This window comes from Cygnus atratus, chromosome 3, assembly GCF_013377495.2.
Source record: "Cygnus atratus isolate AKBS03 ecotype Queensland, Australia chromosome 3, CAtr_DNAZoo_HiC_assembly, whole genome shotgun sequence".
In the NCBI taxonomy this organism is placed as follows: Eukaryota; Metazoa; Chordata; class Aves; order Anseriformes; family Anatidae; genus Cygnus; species Cygnus atratus.
The window spans coordinates 107,524,976-107,544,064 of NC_066364.1; the positions used below are offsets into that span (position 1 = coordinate 107,524,976).

General features: G+C 40.9%; 1 protein-coding gene across 1 annotated transcript in view; it reads left to right on the forward strand.

Annotated features, from left to right (window-relative positions):
* Nucleotides 1–19,089, forward strand: part of TTBK1 (tau tubulin kinase 1) — a 101,231-nt gene that overhangs the window by 22,720 nt on the left and 59,422 nt on the right. The window contains exons 3-6 of the mRNA XM_050709464.1: nucleotides 860–1,007; nucleotides 12,222–12,295; nucleotides 15,707–15,847; nucleotides 16,921–17,025. Of these exons, the coding sequence (XP_050565421.1) occupies nucleotides 860–1,007; nucleotides 12,222–12,295; nucleotides 15,707–15,847; nucleotides 16,921–17,025 (468 nt within the window). The remainder of the gene's footprint in view (nucleotides 1–859; nucleotides 1,008–12,221; nucleotides 12,296–15,706; nucleotides 15,848–16,920; nucleotides 17,026–19,089) is intronic.

The window sequence follows — 19,089 nt, forward strand, 5'->3', positions numbered from 1 at the left end:
GCTCAGCTTGCTCTGGGAGTGGGTGACAGCTCTAGAACAAGCAGATGACCTAACCAGTAGGTGCACATCATCATACATGCTGGAACCTAGACATCTTTAGATTTGAGTTTATCTCAGTTGAAATGGTTTCAGTTTCCAAGTAGTGAGATACTCCTATCATGATGCAGTCTTTAATTTTGCTCAGAGACGCAAAAAAAGCTTCATTTGGTGTGGTTTTAAAAAAAAAAAGAATAGAGTGAGAAACAGAACGGAGCCATACTTGTGGCTTGTACATAACTGTTGTGAAGTAGTGCAGTTGTCAGGCCTTAGAAACATGACACTGAAGTAGCCTCACTAGCAGAGCAGGTCATGCATCTTGTAAAAGCTTCTACTGGAAATTTTGTTCTGTATTTAAAATCCCATGAATGAGATTTAAACTTCACTTAACTTCTTACTTGCAAGCATTATTTCCAGCTCCCATGGTTGTGTTTTACTGCAGCGACCTGTGTGTGGAGGGAGAATGACACTTTATATCTGCCACACTCTGGATAGTCTTTCTACTGTCTCCTTGAGGGGTCTTTCCTTTAGCTTTGGCGAGAACATTATTGACGTAATAGGCATTATCATTTGCTTTAGATATCTATGTCATCACTTGCTGGGCTTGTTTTTTGTTGTACAGCAAAGAATTTATACATAGCACAGTCAAGTGGGCAGCTGGACTTTTGCCTAACTGTGCAGTAAAGGGATTCAGGCACAGCACAGATTGGGAGCTGAATTTGTTCCTGCCTATGCATTAAAGAAGCTAGTGCCTGTCTCTGTGAGAGCCAATTTGATGTCATCTCTCTTGTGCATTGTACCAAACCTCCTTGTTCTCTTCTAGTTGAAGAAGATTGGTGGCGGTGGCTTTGGGGAGATTTATGAGGCAATGGATCTGCTGACCCGGGAGAATGTGGCCTTGAAGGTGGAATCAGCCCAGCAGCCCAAGCAAGTTCTCAAGATGGAAGTGGCTGTCCTGAAGAAGCTGCAAGGTAAGGCAGAAGGCTCTTTGAACTCTGAAGGGGTAAAGGTCACTGCGTGTTAACAATTAGAAACCAAAGTTGCAAATGCTTTTTACACCTTTCTCTTCAGCTACATGCACTGTTATGTCAAATGATTCAGCTCAGAAAGTTACTACATTCTGCACAGTGTCCTACTCAAGTGAGTTCCAACTACAGGGGCTATTTTTGTCTGCCAGGCTATAACATCAAGGAGACTTACACTGAGCTATTGGTACACTGGTCTGTTCCGTCTAGTGATACTGATTAGATGATAAGGAACAGAGCAAGCAATGTCTGACTAAGAAATAAGGTTATCTGATTGCCTCCCAAAGGGCGAGGGCAGTGGTTGTGACTAAAGCACTGTGAGCATGAAGGACTCTCCATGTAAAATGGTTGAATAGTAGATGAGCACAAAAAGTGCAACAGTCCTTTCTGGTTGAAGGAGCAGTGAGGGGGCTTCTACTAAAAGCTGACAGCCATAGGAGGATGGAGACAAGGAATTTCCAAATCTGCCTTTGAAGAGCTGAGAACTGCTCTTTGCAGAAGTGCATTGTGCACTGACTTCCTTGTGAAGGCAAGGACAGTTATTGGCAGGTACAGTTTGCATGTTCTAGTAGAATATGCCTTAGAAGGGATGTTTCCTTTTGCAGGGTTCCCATCTGAGCTGGGAAGACACCTTCTCATCGGGCAGTGAGTAGTATACTTGTCACCAAGGCTCATACTTCAGAGATAGTGTTGTGGCCCTGTGTCCATGCCTATATCTCTGCCCTTGCACAAAATCTTCAGAGATGGTTGAATTAGAGGGTTGCAGGTCTTTTGAAATGGGGTTAATGTCTGTGTCACATTGACCCTAGGGAAAGGTCAATGAATTATTTTTGAAAGTCAAATAGTTTTCCACAGTTCAGCTCTTCTAGGAGGAGGACTGATAAGGCCATTTTGGAATATGCTGTATTATAATAGATGCATCTGTGCTTGGTAAAGGGAATCAAAGCAAAAGAGAAATCAATCCATATCATTAAGAGAAAACTTGCTGTTCATCTCTAAAAGGCTGGGTTCACAGAGGCTGTCTGAGAACAGCAGGACAGGTAGATGAAGTCTCAAAGCAATGTAATGGGATAAGCAAAGCAGAAACGTAGATTTTTGCTTTTGGTTTTACACTTGAAACTGCTCACTGTGAGGGAGGGGTGTGACTCTGTAGAACAGCAGATTATTAGAATACCAAGAGAAGATGCTATCAAGCTGGCTAGTGTCAATACATGCTATATCCAGAGCAGGGAATGCTTGAAAAGCATGACCTGAAGTCACCGAATCAGAGGTAGCATCAGAGAATATTCAGGGAGTTAACTAATTAATGCTCATACTTCTCCATCAATGTTTATTCGTGAAAATATAAATGCTTGAAAAGCAGCCAAAGTTGTACACAGCATGATCCTGGGAATTTAGAGGTGCGGGGCAGGGTGGGAGGAGAAAATTGGTAAAGCAGTTAGCAAATGCAAGGGGACAGAAATGACAGAAGCAGCTCAATTGGCTATGCATCAGCTATCCAGCATTTAAGAATTACAAATTACTTTAGCCATGTTTGTACAAATCAAGCTGCTCTGTGAAGAGTTTAGCTTTTTTTGGTTCAAGGTTAATCCCCAAATGCTTTACTAAAATAAATTATAAAGTTAAAATAAGAAATAAGGTTGAGAGAGTTGGGAATCACGTATTGTGTATGTTTTCACAGTGAGCTGTTAGGGAAAGGTGAGAAACATTTCAGAAAAGGAGAGACTGACTTTACCCAAACAGTTGGTAGAAGGGGGTAGGTTGGTGCTATTACCAAAGATGATAGGGTCAGTTCGTGGGTTTTTTTTTTCAGGTAAAAAGCAAGGGATCAGTGTTGTGTAAAATGCTTCTGTACTTTTCTAGTAGGATTGAGCATTGCAGTACCTCTTAAATAGCACAACTTTAATGTTGGTGTGATACCTAAATAAAACAACAAAGGACTAATGAGCTGCTGCTTTTTTTTCAGAGCTTGTGATCATGGTCTTGCAAGCTGTTAGAGCTTTACAGAGTTTGGGCTGGCCATTAACCCATACTGCAGACGTACTTCAGGACTCCCTGCTAGAGAGTCTATGTATGTTCTAGCAAACACTGTGGTGTGTGGTGGTGCGTGCTGTTGTTTGTTTGTTTTTTTTTTTACTGTGAGGGTGGTCAAACACTGGCACAAATTGCCTATAAATGTTGTGGAGTCTCTGCCCTTGGAGATATTCAAAACCCATCTGGATGCAGTCACAGACAGCCTGCTCTAGCTGACCCTGCCTAAGCATTGGGGTTGGACTGGATGACCTCCAGAGGTCTCTTCCAACCCAAATGATTCTGTGACGCGTGTGCTTGGCTGTGCAAGATCTCTGCCACTTCAGTATCTCTTGGCAGCCTTGTAGAGCCATTCTGTTCTGATCTTAACTGATTAGATATTTCTAGCTGTATAAGGCCTTTTCTTTATCTGTTTAGAGGTAATGTTTTTGCCAAAGGCAAAGTTCTTGCTGACTTGTATTGTTGCTTGCAAGGATCCTGGGTCACCTTCTGGCCCGCTTTCCAAGTCTTTATGTTGTGTTGGGACTGGGAAGTACCAGCAACAGTCTCCTTCTAGGCTTTGGGTGAAATATGATTGAAAAGTTACCTGAATTCTCACCACATGGTGATATTCAGGCAACTATAGATGGTTACAGAATCAGTGGCCACAAGATTATGACCTTTGACTTCTCATGTATTTGGGATGGCACTGCATGTATTATGGAGGTAGAGTCCTTTGCTGTTAAGTACTGAAAGGCTGCAATGAGGTCTTCCTGGAGTCTTCTCTTCTTCAGGCTGAACTTCTACACGAACACAGCTTCCCTGTCAGAGGGGTACTATTTTAGTGCCAAGCTCTTATTTTATTACTTTAATCATTATTGTAGAGTTTTCCTCACTTGAGATAATCTAGCGTGATAGTACCACTTGCACATGGTTTTAACCTCAGTTAGGCTTTTATCTACATAGCAGTCAAGCATTTTGAAACCGAGTCTAAGCTGCATTATCAAAATTCTTCTTGCAGATAAAACTTGCCTCCAGCAGGGAAGGTTGCTGGTTTAGTTAGAGCTGCATTACATTTTGCTGTGTAGACAAGGCTTTAGATAACTTATGTTAAAAAGTGAATGGAAATAAGATCTGTATGGCTAAGTGAATTCGCACCTTGCTTATCCAGAGAGCAAGGACCTTTGCAGGGCCGTCAGTGTCTACATTAGTGAGCACAAAAGCTATGTCTGTGTTAGTAAGAAGTGCAATATGAGCAGATCAGTAGATTGTGGTGGTTGCTGAGGGTCTATATATCCTCACTGTATTTGGCGTTGGGGTTTTACACTATAAACTATGTGTGGTGTGAGGATTTTGCTTTGGGTTAACTTTAATCCAGTCCCTTGATCTAAGTAACTCTCTCCACAATATGGAAGTGGTTTGATGCTGTCTGAGGGACATGTTGTTGGCATGGCTTCTGTCTCCTTTAGGATTTTGGAATTATTTGTGTGCATCTGGAGTGGATCTTCCGGGTCTATTTGCTTAGAAAGAAGTTTACATTAACCCAAACTCACTGTGTGAACAGCACTGATGTGTGGCAGTTGCGTAGATATGAGGCAGTATGGGAGCTTGCTTTAAAACCTCCTTGCTGTTACAAATCAGGATTCTGAGTCTCCTGTTCTTCAGAATTGTAGAAGAGGGGAAAAAAAAAAGGATGGTGTTCTGTCATTTACCACTTGGAAGGAAGAATCCTTTGACTTATAGACGATGTTTTTCAATATCTTCAGTGCTTTTCTAACCCATTGGAATACAGACAGACAGACACCTGCCTGCTCTCTCTGGGACTTTATTTCCCCACTGTGGAGTCTTGCTGTGGAGCAAAATTCAGCTGGCAAAGGGACATCTGTGAAATACTATCAGTGAATACTGACTTCATCTCCCATCTCTGAAGTCTTTGGGGTTATCAGAATATAAGGGTTTTGTCAGAAGAGCTCTAGCACAGCTTTTGAGGTGCTTGGCCTGGGCACTCTCAGTATCAGGCTGGCTTTCCAACAGCAAGCTTAGTCATAGAAATAGTAAATCAGTATCCGTTATTAAATTCAGTTGTTATTTTTTCCTGCTTTTGGGCTGCTGCAGAGAGGTCTGTGGAAGCCATTTTAATGCACTTAATGCACCAGGCACTATCTTCTGTAGATGCTAGACAGGGACTGCGTGAGGCCCAGCAGTAGATGCTTTAAGTTCAGATGCGTTCCTCCTGTCCTTACCCACTTCTTGATATGCCTTTCTGGAAGTACTGTGAGGGCTTGTGAGACTGGAATGGTACAAAAGGATCTCTCACAAGGCATGTGCTTTGGATACCTCCTGATCTGCAGGTCCCCAAAATATGGATGTGGCCACAGCATTTGCTTTCCTTTGATAGGATTGTTCTTGGAACAGCCTAACAGAGCAGCTAGATAGTTAGTTAAGTTGGCCAGATCATTCTGGTGCTGAGCAATTTCTGTTAATCCACCACAGTAATTTTTTTCCTGGTATGAGGCTGTGGGGTCCTGCATACTTGCCTTCGACCTCACTCGGCAGCCAGATATTCCTAAGCACTGCTTAGTGTGATGTTTTCTTTGTAAATGCCTTCTTTCCAGTGTAACCAATCTCATTGCGTAGGACTCTGATTAATTTTATTCTGCAGTGCAGAGATCTTCTGCATATTGAGTAGTTGTGCAAGATGCAGCCTGGTCACAGGCATTGTGGTTTTGAGTGCCTGATTTTATTACAGCACATAGTGAAGCAGTTCTGTGTTGCTTGTTCACCATTTACTGCCAGGGATTGGACAGGTAAGGGTTTACAAATAAAAGAAGGGAAGAAAAGGGATCTTGCTTGTTTTTTCTTGTTTGCCAGACCTAGTCTTTTCTTTTTGCATTTTTGACTTGTTAAGGTGGTATCTTAACTCCATGCAATTCAGTTTCTGTTACTTTCATAGACACTTTTTATGTTTCTACAGCATTTTGTTAGGCTGATGAAACCAAGCTGTCTGTGAAGACTGGAAAGCAGGGTAAGTTACTGTTGTCAGGTGTTAGGCTAACACAGGGAGGCAGATTCAGACACCAGGGGTAGCTGTAGCCTCTGTGCCTGGCACTGCATTTTGCCATGTGAAAGGTTCCTGAGGGTGTTTGAATGCACTGGCATTTGGTCACCATGGCCTCACAAGACTGGGGAGGGATATGGGATGGATGAAAGGGATTTAACATACGCATTTTTGAGGGGGTGCTGAATTCTTGCTCTTTCACTTTTCTGCCTTGTCCTGTATAGAATCCATTAGTGGTTGGTCATCCTAAAGCTTTTAGTGGTCTTGGGACACAAGCAGATGAAATGATGCCATGCAAAGTCAGGCAATTTTATGTTTTGCTTTTGGATTAGAAGGTGATGACCAACCTTTTGTTTTGATATGTGTCCATTAGTACATTAATTTATTACAGAAGCAATAGTAAGGCTAACCCAGTTAACGAAATCCTAGTGGATTACTATCGGATAATGTAGTTATTTAAACTGGACTTCCAGCATTGAATTTGTTTTCTTTTATGTTCAGAACTCCTTGTCTTCAGTCACGTTGACAAGTCCCTGAAGTCAACTAGTTTGTCTGGCCAGAGAGGAAACTTGCTAACTGCAGAGGAAAGAAAACTGTGATCTAGTCAACTTTGTTACGCTTCAGATGGTATTTCCAATGAAAATTAGAAGATGGTGAAAATAACTCTCATATTATTTCAAGATGGATCCTCCATGTCTTTAGAATATTTGTACAGAAGTGACATCAACTACCCTCAAAATACAAAATCTGTGCTAAACTGATAAACCTGACAATGATGCTGACAAGTGAATAAAAATAGAGGACATATATAAAAGGTATATTATAGTTATAAAGCATGAACATGAGAAATAGCTGCATTAGGTTTCCAAATGCCAGTGAATGCAGTTGTATAGCTAGGTGTCTGCATCTGTGCATGTACTATAGTACTTAGTAGTGCCAAGTGCACAAGCAAATTATGTCAGGTAACCACTTGGACTTTTCCTATGCAGGTTATCTTGAGGTTGAGCTGCTCGCTGGCTGTGCCATGCTGGTTATTTCTAGCCCATGATGTACCGTTGTTTTAATACTTCTCATATTGCCTGAATAAAAAAGAAACTTGACTGATGATTCTGAAATTAAACTGAGTTTGTGACTAGACTGGTCAGACATTCTCTTGCATCAGCAGCACAGACCTTAAAGAAAAAAAAGAGTATTTGACACAGAACCAGAGGATAATTTTGGCTGGCAGGGGGTCCTCTGGAGGTCTTTAGTACAACCTCCTGCTCAAAGCACAGGCACGTAAATCCAGTTGCTCTAGGCTTTTTCCAATAATTTTTTCAATTATCTCTAAAGATAAAGATCTCACAGCCTCTCTGGGCCCCTGTTCCAGGGTTTGAACATCTTCACTGGGAAAAAGAAATTTCCTTGTGTTTGAGAATTTCCTGTCTTGCAGGTTGTTGGACACCAGAAAAGACAGGCTTCATCTTCTCTGCACCTTCATGTGAGGTGAGGTGTCTCTGACCAGATATCTCTTCAGATATCTCTGATATCTCCCCTCTGCTACCTTCTTACAGCTGAACAAACCCAGTTCTTTGACATTTTCTTTGAATGTCGTTTTCCTTTATCCACAAGCATCTTGGTGGACTTGCTCTGTTACATTATTTTTCATCTTGTGCTACAGAAGATATGCAAGAATGTGTAAGGGTAACAGTTACAAGAGTAAAAGTAATTGCTGTGAGACTTACAGAATTTCATGCAGTGAACGTTTCCTAGATGCTTCTGGTGGACTGTTAGCAATGAGACAGCATATCTATGGAGATGGATCACAAAATAATTTTAGCATAGGTTTTAAAGATTTAAATCTTGAAAACCCTTTACAAGGAAAGATTGGTTATTTGATCTTGTGCAGGTAAAAATACAGGAAATATGCTGTCTGTTACAAAAAAAAAAAAAGATGCTTCAAATTGCAACAGCAATATCACATACTTCTTTCTTACTATTTATTTGATTAGTTTCGTTGCAGTCTTGAAAGTACATTAGGAATATTTAAGAACTTGAAAGAGTAGATCAGAAGGAGTACTGCTTACAAGCATTTTGAAACTGATTTGTGTGGAAAAATATATTCAAAAAAAGATTATCATTTAATTTTTTCAGATCTGTGTAATGAAGGTTTTTCATGTAATGGATTTTTTTAAGTATTAACTGTTTTTTATTTTAATTTTATCTCAACAAGATGATGAATATATATCCTATGGTAGAAGGGCTTTCCAGTTATGTGATGTTATTTTTATACATTATGACATGGTTATTGAGTATAATTTTGAGTTTCTTTAGAACAGGGATCATAAAGACCATTTCAGTAACGGAAATATTTTTATTTCTTACCCAGTAGTCTATGGGAGATTTTTAATGTTCATTTTAATTTAAAAGCAGTAGTAGGAAAAAAATATTTTTCTGTGGGTGAACATTAAAGCACTGCATTCTCTAAATGCCAAGAGAAATAAATATGTGTGAAACAAAATAAAACACGTGTTCTTTCAAACTTTTTTCAGGTTAGTGTTTGTTAACATCAGGTTGACTTATTCCTCCAGCCTATGTTAGTTTGTTAGTTAGAGGGATAAAACTCTTCATAATCTCTTACTCTGTTTCTTTACCTTATGGGAAGGAATATGCTTTGTTTTAATAATAAATACCAGTATAAACTGTAGCCTGTGATCTTCTTTAATACTAGAATGGATTTTCAGTGGAACGAATCTAACTGAGGAGGAAGCATTTAATTGTCTGTGTGTAATCTGACAGTTATTACAGTAAAATAAGGCTACCCATGCTAAATATAACTTGGAAAAAACTTTTTTTTCCTTTTCTTTTCTGACTTTTCTGATTTAATATACGCTTTGCTTCTCTCTGTGCTATGATCTTCATGCTTGTGGAGGGCATGTGTGGGGAAAGAGGGCTGTTTCCTTCTGCCTTAAAGGAAAGAATGACAGTCCCATCATCTTGACTGCACAGTAGGTTATTAACATGATTATTTTTGTGCTACATAATTTTGATCAGCTGCAGGACTGATCTGCAGGAATCCCGAAGTCACGCCCGACTCTCATCCTCCATCTGCTACTTCAGCATGGCATGAACTCCTCCAAGAGAGCAAACAATTGTATACTGATGCCTCCTTTAGTTGAAAAATAAGTAAAAGCCTCAGATACACAAAGGGGTTGATGCTGCAAGGATTTATCCCATCTATGTGACCAGCTGGCTGTACATACACCACTGCTAAATGGGGCTTAGTTTCTCTACACTCTTACACTCCTTTTGTTTCATGTAGGAATTGGCATGGTCTTTTTTCTTTTCTTTCCTTTTATTTATATTTTTTTAATTTTCTTCTCTGAAAAGTAACAGATCAGGTAGGAGCCCATTTTAGGCTGGAAAGGGGGATTCAGAATAAAATCTGTTTGGAGACATGCGTCATCAGGAACTGTCAGTTGTATTAAACTTAGTGCAGATAAGGTTTTCATTTATTTTTCAAAAACTACAGAAAGCTGAAGTGTGTTATTTGAATTTGTAACTGATTATCTGATATTTTTTTCTTTCTGTAAAATTGTGTGATCTAGAAAATAATAATGTTATGGACTGAACTGATTAAAAAAAAAAAAGTTCTTGGGAGCATAGCTGAAAGCTGAAGCGGCCATACTGTCAGCAGGGATGCATCTTAAATCACAGTCAAGTGTATCAAACAGTAGCACTCCCATTCCTCTGAAACAAAGGATTCGTGATTCTCCCTGTCAGAGGATTGTTTTTTGATGTTCTTGTCCATAGTTTTAGAGCAAGAAAAAGCACGCGGTATACTTGCTAGGAGTGTTTTACAGTCACTTAAAACAATAAAAGCAAGTAAAAATTTGAGTCATTTACCCTTTCTACCACACAGCAGCTCTCATTGCCAGTAAAAACAGTCATTGTTTTGGCTGTTGCCTCAATATCTATCTCTTGGTGCTCTAAAAGGCAAAACAAACAGAGTGGGACTTGAGGTATGTAAGAGCACCAAACGGTGAGTCTGCATGGGTTTGAGAGTCAGCTCTGGGGTGAGCATGAGCCTGTGCTGGCCTGTCCACAGACCTGCGTGGGCTGTGTTAGCCAGAGGACATGGGTATTACAAGCTCCCAGAGAAACCTGCTGGTTCTTTCAGAGGCTACTCAGATGTGTTGCCTTTGCAGCGACAAATCTGGCTTGGAGGCCGCCTTCACGTCAGCAGGCAGTGTCTCCATCTGTATAGGGACCAGTGGCAAGACAGTATGGGGACAGTGGAGGCTTGTTGGCTCTTCCATCCTGGTAATACCAGGGCCAGAACATGCACCGTATCCAATGTTTCAAAGGGTTCCTCTTAGAAAAAGAAGCTTCAGCCTGTAGGGATCAAAGTCAACACTGAATTTGCAATGAATGTATTGATAGCAGGAAACCAGTGGCAGCCGGTACTCGTGGGCACACCTAGGCATAGTATGTGAGAAAAAGGGACAAGGAAGAGTGCAGAGGCTGCCCTGATGAGAAACCTTTCCTCATCTCTGAATATCTTTTCCTGACAGTACCCTTCTGCTTAGCTAGCCAGATACGGGTAGAGCTGGGGTTGGGGTGTTGGCTTGTTTTTTTTAAGCCTGTTCTCCAGGGATAAGAAGGAAAAGAAGGCCTCTGTCCCTCCAGAGTGGTTGCCAGCAGCAGTGTTCTCTCCTTGTGGTAGGAGAGAAGGTGTGGGTGCTCTGCTCTGGGACGCTGCTGGGCCCTGTGAGGGCAGGCCACTGATGTTCCTACCGAAATGGATGGACTATGTTTCCCTGAGAGACAGTCCTGGATTTCCACATCTGTGTGCACTGTTTTGGTCAAAGCTCTGGTTCACTGGGGTGAAAGATGTTTCTTTGTTTTGTACTGCTCTCCAGTTCCCTATTCTGTCATGTCTTGGTGTCCTACACGGTTTTTGGTGCCACCAGCCTATGAGAGCAATAGCAAGGTCCCAAGGGCATTTCAGACAGTGCAGTAAAATAAAAAAGCTCTGGTGTAAAAACTAATTAAAATCGCCACTGCTCAAGCGCTACAAAAATACAGGGCAAAGCTATGCAATGACTTTCACCCTCCTCCCTGCTTAGAAATCTACTCAGGAGCCAAGTGTTCAGCATTGTGGTGTGCAGCAACCTTAACTCTGTTATCAGTGGCCTGCTGTTAGAAGAACACATGCACCATACTTCCCCTTCTGCTAGTATGGGGGGCACCCCACCACAAATCCATTATGGGACAGGATCTGAAACCACAGCCTGCGCTCCCTCTAGAACACGTTGCGTTGTTTTTTGAAGATAGGCCCTGTCTGAAGTCACACAATGAAAAGTAGATGCTGCAGCAACACCTCTGTACTTTCAGATGGCTAGTTGAGTGTTGAAGGGTGGTTGGCTGGGTTTGATTTTGCCTGAGTAGAGGTAGTTTGTGTTTCTAACCACATGCCAGAACTTGACGTGTAGTTGCACAGATTTTTCCCTTCTTTTATTAGGAAATTGCCTTTAACAACTTTAATGTTTTATCAGACTTTTTCATATGCATCTTTCTTTTCTAGGTGTGTCCGACAATTAGGGTTTGTTTATGCATTGAAGTAGCATTACTTATCTGTTTAAGGGTAAGCAGTGCTAATAAGGCAAGTGTAGCTGTGGTTGTAGTCAGTATTTACTGAGTAAAGTTGGTGTAATGAACTCATTGGCAGTGAGCCTGTGAAACCACACGGTTGTGTGTGGTTCATTTCAGGTAGGGTGTCACCTGTGGTGGTGGTGCATGCATGTGGTGGTGGTATAAACTACAGTTAGTCACGCTCCCACTTGTGCCCTGCAGCATCAGTTTGAGGATTCAAGGATCCCTGATGCTGGTTTCCACTCATGGCTTTTTCAGAATCAGTTTTATTATTGAATGTCAAATGCTGTCTTGAAGTATGGGACTGGGAAGTAGAAACAAAATTAATCTGTTCTGCAGAACTCCCTGCCTGATGCCACTTATGGTTACCAGCCCTTTTTAGACACCATTTTTCTACAAGTTGTGATCACGGGGTCGTTGTCTTATGTTCCATTCTGTATGTTTCTGTTTCTTTGCAGGGAAGGATCATGTTTGCAGATTTATTGGCTGTGGAAGGAATGAAAAATTTAATTACGTGGTCATGCAACTTCAGGTGAGTTCTGTGCTTCCTCTGTCTTTCCCCCATCCCACAGAGGTGGCATCACAGGGAAGGATTTACAGTGAAAGAATAAGGCCAAGCACTGGTGCAGAGACTTTACTGAGCGTAGGAATTGGGTGGAATGGGAGAACGTGAGAAGGGGTGGTGTTGCTGTGATATCCCTTGGGGTACCTCCAGTTGTCAAGACGTGCTAAGATATTTCATAGCTCCACTTTTCTGTTTAAAATGTCTCTCAGACAATCTTCTGGGGGAAGCACTCAATTCAGAATGCTTGCTGGAGCTACCCACAGCATCTTGCAGCAGTGGCAGCTGTTTGAACTATCTCCTGCTGAGCTGTGATAGAGCATTTAAAATGTGTCTTGCATCAGAGCTCAAGTGTGGTCAGAGCCACTGGTCTCATACCACCAGCAGTCTTCTCTGTGAAAGAGAATGATCTCTGGCTCCATCTCTTCCAAGCTCAGCTGTAGCATGGCATGTGCTATGGAAGTTTTTTTTCTCCTATTTGGGCACCACAGATACTAAGCCAACCTGAGTAAACATTTGGATAGCTGGCAAATGGTCATTGTACTGCTAGACAGCCAGTTACTCCTGTTGGAGGTAGCCAGCTGAAGGGTTGTATGGGTCTGTCTACAGAACAACAAGACCTTCAGGGACCCCTGAGGGGTTGAGCATGAGACTTTACCAAGTAAATGCACATAGGTTTTCATAGCCCGAATGTGGTGGTACTGTCACGAAAGCAGATTTTTATTTTTTTATTTTTTTCATGAAAGAAGCTTTGGTTTTCAGCATTACAGTCACAGGAAAAAGAGATAGAGGGGAGCAAGTGGGAAGATACATCTGAATCAAAAACACATGGAAAAAAGGCTTTTAAGGGGGAGAGGGAGATTGTCCTCGTCTCAAGGGGAATACTTTGAAACTAAAGCTGCTTCCTTCTGACATAGTTGCTTTGGAAACTAGCCTGTCTCATCACCTGTCAGAGGAGTTGAAAGGGAACTTGTCCTAACTCTCTTGTAGCTTGTATGATCAGGGCTTTGGTATACAAAGCACTGTCTGATTACACCATACAAGCCCACCCTTCTCCTGAAGAGCTTACAGCCCATGTTGTGTTTCTTTATGTATAATCTGGGTGATAGTACATGCTGAAGTGAGAAGGGTGAATTAGTAAGCAACAAGAAGTAAGCTGCTGCATAAACTGGAAGGTTATTTTTAATTAAATGCTGAATGAGGTAAAATAGACACCAGCAGACCCCAGTGCTTCTTTAAAATATGCTTCTCACTTTTTTGAAGTGCTTGGGTTTGCCTTTTATGCAGTGTTGGCATCCCAGCTACTGATGCTATGGACAGAACAAAACCTTTTGCTCTCTAACCAACCCTGACTATTGCTGCAGATGCAGTGTGTGTGTGAATATGATTCTTGACAGGGCTAATTTGGAGCTCACAGTACAACAAGACTTCTAACCCCAACCCTGCCCTTAACAAGCCTGTTGAAGATGACTATACCTTGGGGGGAAAAAATTCTTTGCACAGAATCTCTTACTTTCTAGTCTGTTCTTGACTATGTAGCTGAGCTTGTAGAGTCAGCAAAGCTAAAATGTATTTCATTATTTGTTAATGAAGGCTTTGCTGCTTAAAGCAGAGCTCGTTTTGCACCATCACTCTTCAGGCTAAAATTCCCCTTCAACTTCAAGGTCTTCTGCGATGTGGTTTATCATGTATCCTTCTGGCTGTAGTGTACTGCAATTCCCCCTTTCTCTTTGCTCACATGGACTGAAGCTTCCAGCCTAAGCCTTGCAACTCATTGCATCTGCTCAGTTTCTTAGCCTGCCTGGTTGTATTTATTTGGAAAATAATCTTCAGTCTTTTCCTGAGGGCAATATTGGATGATCACAGCTTTCACATGCCTGGAGAGCAGGTTTCTGAGACTGTTTTCCAAACCAGCTGGGGAAAATTATGGAACGTTTCAATGTACAACTCTGAAAAAAAATCTTACTGAAAAAAAAAAAGTCAGTGTCCAAAGAACCACTTTGCAGGGAAAAGAAAGATCTGCCATCAGTTTAGAAACTAGGATCTTTCAGGATAATGATGACAAATCTGTACTGCTTCTAGTAAAATGTCACAGAAATGACAGTTTTTAGTAAAAAAACTAAAAAGATAAGACTAAGGAACAAACTTGGACCAGTTGCAGTTGCTTAGCTGTATCTGTATTAGCTGGTCTGTCAAGTGTGGCTTTCAAGGCACCGAATCCCTGGAGCAAGACAGGGGTGAAACCGATTTGAAAGGTTAGTCTTAGCTAAAGAGCCAGTTGCAGTTGGCTCCTTAATGTCTGTCCAAGTTATTTACTTGGCACTTGGAAATGGGTGAATGAATAGATGGCATTTTACTGGTTTGGAGAACAGCTTGTGCTTTGTCATCAAATGTTTGGTATCTTTTACGTATGTTCTGCAGCGGACTTTGTTTGAATACACCTGGACTTTTTTTGTAAGCAAATATTATATGCTTATATATTATTGGGATAATCAGCGTGTCCATATAACTTGTTCTTGATGCACACTATCTGAAACAGTGTACTTTCATTCCCAGTGGTTTTGATCAGTTGATACCTGCATTAGTTCTGTAGATTAGAGGGGCAGTCTGTCATAGAAGATACTAATTTTCAAACCTTATTTCTCTTTACAAATCAAAAGAGATATAAGCAAAACTGAAATGACAGGGAACAAAGAACACGTGATTCTAGTGTTAAGTCTGTCCCTTTTTTTTGTTGTTAAATTGTTTTTATTTTCATGCTGTACTGCTAGATTTTTTTTCCAGAAATTTAATTAATTGGTAGTAAATTGCTTTTTTTTTGAAAAAGTATTTTTAAAGTCACTGGAAAAAATCGTCCTTTCCTGATAGACAGCTTTCCCCACTGCAGCATTGCCACAACAATGGTGACTTGAATTTGAGCCAGACAGTTTTGTGCTGGGGAATTTGTGATGAAACTGCTTCTAAGAGCTGTAACAGATAGCTTCATGACCTGTTTATTGTATTTGAACTGCTCTAATCTTTACTTGTCTCAGAGAAAAGTCAAAGGTTGTTCTTAATTCAGCTTCTGCGTAGACTGGGTTTGACAGTAAGGAGATGCTAGGCTTATACAATTTGAGGCACTGCTGTCCCTGCCTTGCCTATTTTCCAAATAATAGATCAGCTGACTTCCCAGGATATCAGTTTAATATCCTCTTATCTGCAAATTCATCAGTTAAAAGTTAAAATGAAGCATTAAAAGACCATGTAGAAGAAATAAAGGAGACATAAAGGTAAACATGTCTGATTAGCATTTCTGCTTTTGGGGGGATGCATGTTAGATCTTGCAGCTGTGCAATTCTCTGCTTTATTGTGATGGTGTAAATATTGTGTTGATTGTTTCAGGGCCGAAATCTTGCAGATCTCAGAAGAAGTCAGCCTCGAGGGACTTTCACGCTGAGCACAACACTGCGATTAGGCAAACAGATTCTGGAGTCAATAGAAGCCATTCACTCCGTGGGATTCCTGCATCGTGACATCAAGCCTGTACGTTTTTTTGGAAATTTGCCTTTTGGTGGTATGCCTGTTATACTTGAGTCAATAAAGACAGCCTGGTGGGTTGAACATGGACATATTTCAATGAGGGCATTTAGGCTTCCTTGCACTCTCCCTCTGTCTGACATACAGGCTATTTTCTATAAATATAAAATGACAGTGTTATATCATTCTTTCTTTAAGTGCATAGCAAACCAGTTTTTATTGGCAGAGACCAATCCATGGTGGATTAGTAGCTGTCAGTCATATTTGTCCCAGTGAGGATCACATAAGGAAGCAATCGAACTTTGAGCAATCATCTGAAGTCCAACCAATTACTGCTTTATAAAAGGAATTCAGAAAGGATGTGTTGTACTGTGACCTATCACTTGAATAAATGCCATTTCATTAACTAAATAATCCTTTTAATCTCTTCTGAGCAACTGCCAATTGGAGCACAGTTTCCAGTGTTGGAAAACACAGTTGCAGTGATGGTCATCTAGGTGCCTAGGTGAGGCACAATAATTCCAAGTCTCACTGCAGGAGCCAGCCTCTTTCTTGGAACTCTTAACGATGCTTGACCTGAACACCTCTTGCTACGCTATTGTCGTGACAGTCTTCCTTGTTCAATTTACTGCTTTTAAAATCAGCTGGTTTTGGTTGATCAGATTCATCTGAAAAGTTAGCTAACTTGTCACTAGTGAGGCTGGCCACAAATCCTTTTAGCAGCCATCCAGTATGGTAAAGGCCACAACTTCAAGATGGGAGTTAAATGAGAACTGCTCAACTTCCTTGTTGTCAATTTATTTACTAAGAACCAAACCCATTGGTTTTTTAGATGTCTGAATGTTCAGAAAAATTTAAATTTCAGATAAATTTTAACTGCAAAGTGAACTTACTAACATGGCAGTGATTCTTCAGGTCATGATGTTTAAGATGCACCATGAGGTGTTTCTGAAAATTCCTGTCATGTTTTCACCAGAAGTGTGTGAGGCTATATGACAAAGTTTTGTCAACAAATGGTGGCTCTTAGCCAAGTTGCTGTTATCGCACTTATTTTTTTTTGTTTACTTCTTTTTGTCTAGTCCAATTTTGCCATGGGCCGCTTACCTTCAACGTACAGGAAATGCTACATGTTAGACTTCGGTCTGGCCCGTCAGTATACCAACACCACTGGTGAAGTCAGGCCAGTAAGTAAATTTTAAGTATTTTTTTGTTTCCAGTTCTGCTGTTGCTTAGGCAAGGAAAAGGTTTTGTTACTTGGTTGCTTTTGTGGTTGTTATGCTTGGACATTGTATTGGACTGCGTTTTCTGCAAGGCGAGAAGCAGCACTTGACTTTGAGCTGGTGATCAGAGGGATGCTTGCTATTGTCTCACAAGATGCGTGGCTTTTATTTATTGTTATTGTTTTTTCCTTCAGGTTAATTGTATTTTCCATGGGCTTAGAATACTTACTGGATGCATGCTGGCCAAGCAAAGAGAATGAGCCCAATGCTGGCCACGTAACTTTCGCAGCATCAGAGAGCTCGCATACTTCAGGTCTCTGAGAGCATGATCTGGGGAACAAGGTTGATGGGTTCATAAAGCCTCTTAAAACCAACAAGAGTTTAGAGGCTAGCATGATCTCTGAGGCTGAGCTTCCTGTGAACTGTAGTGCTGTTAGCACCCTCGTCTGGTTCTGGTTTTGTGTCTATTGCCCACTGACTGGATTTCTTAGGAGTAGTATTTGTGTGCCTGCTTGAAGAGGAGGTAAGAGCAGGGAGCATAACTTGTACTACCTGGCCTGTGTTTTATCTTCAGTCCTTTTACCAGCACCATATTGTCTGGTGTCACTTCATAAGGGTGCCATAGGCTTCAGACACTCTAGGTATTCCAACAAGTTGCAGTCAGAGCATTCCTAGATTTATTCTGGAATACAGCACAAGCTTGGAGGGATCAGACAATCTCTCTGTTTATCATCCTAGGCTAGTACCTTTAGGTCTCCACAACTTTTCCATCTGCGAGATATTAGTTGTTCTGGAAACTGTTGACAATGTGAGAGCTAAATTCAAAGCCTCTCTAATGCAGGATATGGTTAGGGAGTAGGAAGAAAGAAAAGATCAGTGAGCAAGTTCTGTGTCTTGAGCAGATGAACATAGGTGGGGGATTTTTCTTCTATTTTTTCATATTTTTGTAAGCTTGTTCAAGGTGTGGGAGGATCATATATGGTAAAGTTCCATACACCTGTTCTCATATGCCATACTTCAGGTGATAAGTGGATTTTTAGCAAAAATAAAACAATAAAAATAAATAATTTTCTTCAATTCCTTTTAGCATTATGCCTCAGTCACCAGGCTGTTTGATTCCTTTGTGTCCCTGCTGCCCAATACCACTATTGAGTTCCACTTACTGGACTCAGATTTGCTTAGAGAAGCACGGTGAGATTGCTACCCAAATAATGCATTGAGAATTGGGAAGGAGATGGGGCAAATGGGAGTATGAAAACAAGTGGAATTAGATTTTCTCTTCCCCGCCCCCACACCTCAATCTCCCTAGTTGTGCTTCTGTGTGCTCCTTAATCTGATTTAGGCTCAAAGTGCTCTCTAGAGTAACTGGTCTGTAGCGGTGGGGTGGTGAGGCTGCAGATGCCCAAAGTGATGTTAACCATCAGCCCTGAACAATAATATCGAGGAGGTGAAGCACTTACCCTTGCAGCTGCCTCATGCTGGCAGAAAAAGTAGAAAACTCTGCTCTAGAAGACAGTGTTGCAGAGCCACTCTGAAGCTCTGCCTGGAAGAAATCTCAAATGCTGACTAAAGAGATGAGATATTTTCATATATTTTATAACTTTTCTTTTGTTTCTCTTTTTTTTTTTAATTGAGACCTCAGTCTTTCATTTCACCAAGAAGATTATTTCAAGCCAATAAGGTAGATTCTTCTTTCATTATTCTCTTTCAGTTCTTTTATATGTGAGGAGTAAAATTCCCAGATATGTAACACAATCATCCTGTATGCATCTTTTCATCATTTGGTTCTGAGGCACAATATAAAATGTATGTAGGAGAAGGAGGTCACTCTCTTTTTCTGGAAGCACGTCTGAATTTCACTTTCAGTCATATTAATTTTTTAATAGACATTTTCTGCTCAGGTAGATTCCATGCAGTTTCCTAGAGTTTCATGTATTACCTTATATTATGGAAAATACCATTAAAATACTTGCCATACATCCTCCAAAATCCTCCAAAATTTATAACCTCAGTCTTGCTTGTCAGCTA